General features: G+C 47.6%; 1 protein-coding gene across 8 annotated transcripts in view; it reads left to right on the top strand.

Moving 5' to 3' along the window:
- SLC28A1 (solute carrier family 28 member 1) overlaps positions 1–6,441 on the top strand; it is a 71,456-nt gene extending 65,015 nt beyond the window's left edge. For all 8 annotated transcript variants that reach the window (XM_017884286.1, XM_017884285.1, XM_017884287.1 and 5 more), the window contains 4 exons: positions 4,082–4,163; positions 5,217–5,315; positions 5,405–5,516; positions 5,774–6,441. In XM_017884286.1, the coding sequence (XP_017739775.1) occupies positions 4,082–4,163; positions 5,217–5,315; positions 5,405–5,516; positions 5,774–5,846 (366 nt within the window). In that variant the 3' untranslated portion in view covers positions 5,847–6,441. The remainder of the gene's footprint in view (positions 1–4,081; positions 4,164–5,216; positions 5,316–5,404; positions 5,517–5,773) is intronic.
- Positions 6,442–8,115: the final 1,674 nt, after the last annotated feature.

Here is an 8,115-nt window from a genome sequence, read left to right as displayed (position 1 = left end):
GGAGGGAGGGAGGGAAGGAGGAAGACAGCGAGAGGGAAGGAAGGGAGGGAGGGAGGGAGGCTGGGGCTGTTCTGTGGAACACAGTTGTAGGTGGGCAAGCAGAGAGGCAGGTACCTTCATATTTTTTCCAATAATATTTGTATCAACCCTTTATGTTATAAAGACATTAACTTTTTTCTGTTATATTTTCTACATATACTTTTCCTAGCCTTTTCCTTTTCTGCCCTTTATGTTGTATACAGAAATTTATTTTTTGGTTTTTAAATGTAGAACACTTCATGAGTTTGTGTGTCAACCTCGGTAGGGGCCATGCTAATCTTTGTATCATCGAAGTTTTAGTATATGTACACAAGAAGCAAGCACAGGAATTTGTTGGTTTTTTTTAATTAAAAAAATTGTATTTACTTAGAAACATTCAGAATGTCAACAAAACAGCTGTAACTTTTTAAAAAATTGCAGAGTAGTATGTATGTATGTATGTATGTATTTTTGGAGACAGGGTTTCACTCTGTTACCCAGGCTGGAGTGCAGTGGTGCAATTACAGCTTACTGTAGCCTCTGCCTCCTGGGCTCAAGTGATCCTCCTGCCTCAGCTCCTGTGTAACTGGGACTACAGACATGTGCCACCACACCTGGCTAACTTTTACTTTTTTTGTAGAGATGGGGTCTCACCATGTTGCCGAAGTTGGTCTCAAACTCCTGACCTCAAGCGATCCTTCTGCCTTGGCCTCCCAAAGTGCTGGGATTATAGGCATGAGCCACCACGCCCGGCCCAAGTGGTATTTAGTTAACAGAACAGCAATTATTTTGTGTAAGCTGCATCAGAGACAACTAAAGATGAAGGCACTACCATCCACATACAATCCACATGTTTGTGCTGCACACCAACAAGAGCCTGCTTTAAATTTCCATGCCAATTTATAACCCCCATACTGCACCAGGCAAGGTTGGTGGCTATTGAAAATACCACCAGGATAGGGTTACCTGAAGACACATTAGGTAGTATGTTAACTATACAAAAAAAAAGACACTGTATGGTTTAAAAACAAATCTTACATGGCCTTACATTTTAATTTATTTCTTTAAAAGGAATGAATTTAGTATGGGGGAGTTTAAATACATTATATACAAGAAAAAAACTATTAGAACTAGCTTATTCATCATCTTCATCTTCCCCATCTTTCCTTCCTCCTCATCTTCTTCCTCTTTCTCACGTTTCTCCTTTCTTTTTCTTGCTTTTTCAGCCTTGACAGCTCCCTTATTTTTGCTGCATCAGGCTTTCCTTTAGCTCGGTATGCAGCAATATCCCTTTTGCATTTTTCTTCCAGCTTCACAGGTGTCTTTTTCTAAGGCTGCTTATCCTCCATAGTGGTTTTATAAACACATCTCTCCTACTTTCTTTGCAACATCACTAACAGATAGGCTGGGATGTTCTTTGATTTTTGGTGATGCGTAGAATAGAACAAGAAGAGGCCAAAGGAGACCTCTTGGGTGTGTTGGGATGCTGGAACTTCTTTTGTTTTACCCTTTAGGAAGGATGTAAGTTTTCATTTCTCTTTCCTAACCAGTCTTGTCTGCCTTTGCCACATCTTCAAATTTTCTTTTCTCTTTAGCTGACATGGTCGTCTGCTTCTCTGGCATTTCTTTGAAAGCTCTGAGGAGTTGCCTGAAGCATCTGGGTGCTTCTTCTTGTGCCCCTCCCAACAAGCTTGGACAGGGAGTACATATGATGACATTTTGTCTCTTGGCTTCTTAGGGTCTCCTCTGCCCATGTTTAGTTATTTTTCCTCAGTGAGGTACAAAGTCACCCAGTGCCTGTCAGCTCTCACTTGACCCAGCATTTGGGATTTGTTTTTTTAACACAGATTTTATACCAAATCTTTTCTTTTGTGATTTCTTCCATTATTTCTAAACTCAGAAAGTTATCTGGAAAGTGCGACTGGGCACGGTGTCTCATGCCTGTGATTCCAACACTTTGGGAGGCCAAGGAGGGTGGGTCACTTGATGCCAGGAGTTTGAGACCAGCCTGGCCAACATGGCAAACAAGAAATGTTTGGCAAAATAAGAAATACAAAACTTAGCCAGGTGTGGTAACACACACCTGTAATCCCAGCTACTTGGGAGGCTGAAGCATGACAATCACTTGAACCCAGGAGGCAGAAGTTTTCAAAAAAAAAGGAAAGAAAGAAAAAGAAAGTTATCTGGAAAGTGTTAAATTCCTGAAATAATGTGATGAGATAATTCAGACCATGAGCTTTGGAGTCAGAACTGAGTTCAAATTCTGATACAGCTACCTTCTTGCTGTGTGAACTTCCTTAGTTAGTTAACCTCTCTGAGCCTTGGTTTGCTCCTCTCCAAAATAACAGTAATAATACTACCTTGTAGTTCTATTTATTATCCTATATTTTCTATCATTTTATGCTTAAATATTAATATTTATCGAGAATTAATTTTTATATAGTGCGAGGGGAGGCTCTATACCAATTTTTTAAAATAATTTTTAATTTATGTGGGTACGTAGTAGGTGTATATATTTATGAGGTACATGAGATGCTTTGATACCAGCACACAATGTGAAATAAGCGCATCATGGAGAATGGGGTATCCATCCCCTCAAGCATTTATCCTTCGTGTTACAAACAATCCAATTATACTCTTAGTTATTTTTAAATGTACAATTAAGTCATTATTGACTATAGTCACCTTGTTGTGCTATAAAATATTAGCTCTTATTCGTTGCATTCTATTTTTTTGCACTCATAAACCAATTTTGTTTTCGAATTATTTCATTTTGGCTCTTAAAACTTCTTTCTGGGAAATAGGACAGTTGTTAAGAACCAAAGGAATAACTATTATGTTTAAACACTTACTCTCTGTCTGGTGTTTCCCATACATTATATAATCCTTTTTACAGCCCTCTCAGGCAAGTGCTATTATTCCCCTATTCCAGACAGGGAAACTGACACTGAAAGAAGTAACTGACTTGCTCAAGCTGATTGTTGGTGAGACAATCCTAGAAACCAGGCTGGCTGGGGTCCAAATCCCTTACTCTTTCCTGTGCACCACACTCCCTCTCTCAGCCTGAGAGCATTCACAGGAATGCTGTGAACTGGAAGCCCAGGACTGCACGGTCAGGGAAGGGGCTGTCCACCAAATGGCCCCAGGACAGAGCTTAGTAGGGCCAAAGCAAGAGGACTAAGAAAGGCTGAACCCCATCCAGCAAGGCTGGTAATGAAGATTAAAAGGTTGAAGGGGCCAGGCGTGGTGGCTCAAGCTTGTAATCCCAGCACTTTGGGAGGCCGAGACGGGCGGATCACAAGGTCAGGAGATCGAGACCATCCTGGCTAACATGGTGAAACCCCGTCTCTACTAAAAAATACAAAACTAGCAGGGCGAGGTGGCAGGTGCCTGTAGTCCCAGCTACTCGGGAGGCTGAGGCAGGAGAATGGCGTAAACCCCGGAGGCGGAGCTTGCAGTGAGCTGAGATCCAGCCACTGCACTCCAGCCCGGGCGACAGAGTGAGACTCGTCTCAAAAAAAAAAAAAGAAAGTTGAAGGACAGGCTGGGTGTGGTAGCTCACACCTGTAATCCCAGCACTTTGGGAGGCCGAGGTGGGCGGATCATCTGAAATCAGGAGTTTGAGACCAGCCTGCCCAACGTGGTGAAACCCTGTCTCTACTAAAAATACAAAAAATTAGCCAGGTGTGGTGGCAGGCACCTATAATCCCAGCTACATGGGAGGCTGAGGCAGGAGAATTGCTTGAACCCAGGAAGCAGAGGTTGCAGTGGGCTGAGATTGCACCACTGCACTCCAGCCTGGGTGACAAGAGTAAAACTGTCTCAAAAAAAAAAAAAAGGTTGAAGGATAGATAAGAGAGGAGGGCTACGTTTTTGATGTGGTGTGGTTTGAACCAACTCAGAGGTGGGAATCGCAAGGCTGGGGAAGAGGCAGCACGGTGGGCTTGAAGGTCAATTACATGTAAGAAGTGGATAAAGTTAAGGCCAGGGAGCCTGGGTGTTGTAGGGGTGCCCCAGGCCCATCTGAAGGGAGTCCCTCCTCATGCATCTTCTGTATTTTCAGGTCAGAGCTGAAGTCCTCACGACGTTTGCCCTCTGTGGATTTGCCAATTTCAGCTCCATTGGGATCATGCTGGGAGGCTTGAGTGAGTCTAATCGGGGCCTTACCAGTGTCTAGGAGAGTCAGAGACTTGAACTTGCTGGAAACATGTAGGCCTCAGTTGTCTCATTTGTCTAAAGCCGGACCCAAACAAGATGGCCATAGAGGCCAGGTGTGGTGGCTCATGCCTGTAATCCCAGCACTTTAGGAGGCCCAGGCAGGTGGATCACTTGAGGTCAGGAGTCTGAGACCAGACTGGCCAACATGGCAAAACCCATCTCTACTAAAAATACAAAAATTAACCAGGTGTGGTGGTGTGTGTGCCTGTGATCCCAGCTACACAGGAGGCTGAACCCAGGCACGAGAATGCTTGAACCCAGGAGGCGGAGATTGCAGTGAGCTGAGATCGCACCACTGCACTCCAGCCTGGGCTACAGAGTGAGACTCTGTCTCAAAAAAAAAAAAAAAATTTTCATAGAGTTTCCTCCTAGCCCTAGAATTCCCTGATTCTCTGCTGCTGCTGGTAGCCCAGGAGGTTAGCACCTGGGCCTTGAAGGCCAAGCCTAGCTCAGGGACAGGAGGTGTGGTGCTGGCCTGTCCCCAAGGCTTTGGCCTGACTGTTCCCACACCCACAGGGGACAGGCAGGCAGGCCTGGTGGGGCCTAGGGTCAAAGGATCTGCACAGTTCTCAGTTCTTGACAAATAACATTTCCACTCCTGGCAGCTACCCTGCCTGGTGGTGCAATCACCCCATTTTACAAAGAAGGAAACAGAGTTTTGGAGAAGTGAAGAGGTAGCCCAAGTCACTCAGCTAGTGAGTGGCCAAGTCTGTGTTTAATCCCAGGTCTGCCTGACTCCAAATTCACATTCTTTTCCTGCATCTGCCACTCATGGTGTGTGGGGAGATGTGGGGCATTGCCTAGGGGTCCAAGCCAAGGAGGACTCCTGAGTTCAGCAAGTGGTCAGGAGGACAACGTCTGTCCCTCTGGCCATCTATTAGTAGAAGAGGAAGGGAGATCAGCGATGCAGCCAGAGCTGCAGAACATGGGCAGACAGGGACATAGCTTCTCTGGCCCTGAGCACTTCTGTCCCCTTGCAGCCTCCATGGTCCCCCAACGGAAGAGTGACTTCTCCCAGATAGTGTTCCGGGCACTCTTCACAGGAGCCTGTGTGTCCCTGGTGAATGCCTGTATGGCAGGTGAGTGCAGGCCTAGCAGATTCAGAAGGTGGAACCCTGATTTTCTGGCTAGCCCAGGGGCCCTGTCCACCTACCACTTTCCTCCACAGGGATCCTCTATGTGCCCAGGGGGGCTGAAGTCGACTGCATGTCCCTCCTGAACATGACCCTCAGCAGCAGTAGCTTTGAAATATACCAGTGCTGTCGTGAGGCCTTCCAGAGGTGAGGGCCTGGGCTGTGGGACCTGCATGGGACCCATAGTGATGGACAGAATGCCTGAGTGCTTGGGGGAATGCCTTTGGTACCAGGGTGAGGGTAGAAATGTTATGGCTGCAGCTGATGGGGAAGGGAAGGCTCGAGGATCAATGGAGGAAGGGTGGACTGGAGACTTGAAGCAATGTTCCCAGTGTTGCACAGCCTGGTTGTGGCCAGGAGAGCCAGGCCTGGAGCTTACACTGCAATCTTTGCTTTCTTTTTAGCATCAACCCAGAGTTCAGCCCAGAGGCCCTGGACAACTGCTGTCGGTTTTACAACCACACGATCTGTGCATAGTGAGGACAGAATATGTTTGTGCTTCTGTGCTTCTGAGGGCTGTTCTCCCCCAGGAAGCATCTGTCCCCACCTTCCCTTTCCCAGGGCCCTCTTCAGGGAAGCCACAGGACTTAGACCCTGCTCAATTCCACAATTGGGAAGGGGTCATGGAGTGAGTGTGCAGAGAGTGAGTGGGGACATAAGGAAGGACATGTCCCACTCCATCCCCTTTCTGCTCCCCATTTCCTACCTCCCCCAGTGTGAATTCTCAGGGTCACTTCTGCCTCCTCCCATTTCCTCTCCAAATCCAAATTGCACCCTGGTCCTCTCTATCCCCTCTCTCCTGGGGTCCCTCACATGCCCCTTCCCTTCTGTTGTGGGCCGCACACCAAAGCCTCCTCCCCTCCCTGCTTCCTGGGCACTAGGATCTCTCTGTGGCTTCCCCTGCCAGGTGGTGTCACCCCTTTCTCTGCTTTCAGAGACTCCCTTCCCACCTTTCCTCAGAGCGCTTCCCAAACTGAGGTCCCATGGCACACTGTCCTGGGAGGCGTTCAGAGGATTCCATAATGGACTAGGTTTGGAACCACTGGGTTAAATAAACTTAGGGCTATTTAGACTTTTTGTTTATTTTTTTTTTTTGTTTTTTTTTTTAACTGTGAACTTGTCAGAGCTTGGTGTGGATATGAGGCTTTTTCCAAATTTACTTGACCATAAAAACCTTTTCACTCTGTCACCCAGGCTAGAGTACAGTGAAGTGATCATGGCTCATTGCAGCCTCAATCTCTCAGCCTCAACAGATCCGCCCACCTCAGCCTCCTAAGTAGCTAGGACTACAGGCACGTGCCATCATGTCCAGCTGATTTTTTTTATATATATACATGTATGTATATGTGTGTATACATGCATGTATGTATATGTGTGTATACATGCATGTATGTATATGTGTGTATACATGCATACATGTATGTATTGGGTTTTTTTTGGTAGAGATGAGGTCTTGCTATGTTGCCCAGGCTGGTCTCAGACTCCTGGACTCAGGTGGTCTGCCCAACTTGGCTTCCCAAAGTGTTGAGATTATAAGCATAAGTCACTGTACCTGGCCCATAAGAACCTTTTTGATGGAAGTGTCTCAGTTGAAGATTTCGTGGAATACAACTTGGGAAATATTGGCTAATGTTCAAACTGCTTTACTGTAGCCAACTATAATATTAGCAAATGCTTATGTGGCACTGTGTGCCAGGCACTGTTCTCAGCACTTTCTGTATTTTAACTCAATCCTTACAACAACTCCATGAAGTAGGTGTTATCATTATCACTGGTTGAGGAATCAGAGTCACGGACAGGTTAAGTTATGTGCCTAAATGGACACAGCTGGGAAGAGGCAGAGGCAGGATTTGAGCCAGGCCACCTAGTTCTGGGTGGTATAGGGGTGCCCCGGGCCCATCTGAGGGGAGCCCCTCATGCATCTTCTGTATTTTCAGGTCATGACACAAACTGTGATGTGGAGCCTCTCTGTTGGGCTGCTGATGTTCAGGGAACCCTGATGTGTGGCCCACCCTCACCTCCTTCCCTGCCTTTCCTCCCCACCCCAAGCCCTCTGTGCCACTAGGTGAGGCCTGACGTCCCTCCCCTGCCTTCATTTCTGGAGTTCCCATCACCAGCATGCCCTCTCCATCTCCCTACCACCTGTCCTGCTCCCATCTTAGTTCTCATTGTACCCAGCAGCTTTGGTTTCCAGGACCTGTGATGCACCCTGCCCTTGTGGCTGCTGGGCCACTACACCCTCACCCCTACCTGCCAGGTCCAACTTCCTTCCCAGCTCGGGCTGGCCCTGACCTACGGCAGCGGGAGGATGGAACCCTGGGCAGCAGTTATTCAGCTCAGCACCAACAAGCCAGGTCCTGCTTCTGTTCTGCCACAGACTTTGGGCAGCAAAATTCCAGTGGGCAGCAGCCTTGCTCCTTGTGACCCCCACAGGCTGACCCGGATTCCCATCCTCAGGACCTGTGTTCTTCCCTTAGCTCCACAGAGTGGAGCTTGGCATGACTCCTGTAGCTCCAACTAGGCTCTTGCTTTCTCTCTGCAGCCCTCCCTCAGTCACTGCCACCTTCTCCAGCTGTCCTTGGGCTGTGGGCAGGGTGCCCTGTTGATGTGGACTACACAGTCCTCTCCCAGGATTGGCCCTCTGCCCCTTCCCTGCCCATCTGTTGGCCTCAGCTCCACCAGCTGGGTCATGGAACAGCCCAAGGACTGCCCTTCTCTGGAGTCCCTTCTCTGGACTCCCTGCACA

This window comes from Rhinopithecus bieti, unplaced genomic scaffold, assembly GCF_001698545.2.
Source record: "Rhinopithecus bieti isolate Rb0 unplaced genomic scaffold, ASM169854v2 scaffold_14885, whole genome shotgun sequence".
NCBI lineage: Eukaryota > Metazoa > Chordata > Mammalia > Primates > Cercopithecidae > Rhinopithecus > Rhinopithecus bieti.
Note: the sequence above shows the minus strand (reverse complement) of the source record. Positions and strands in the feature narration are given on the sequence as shown.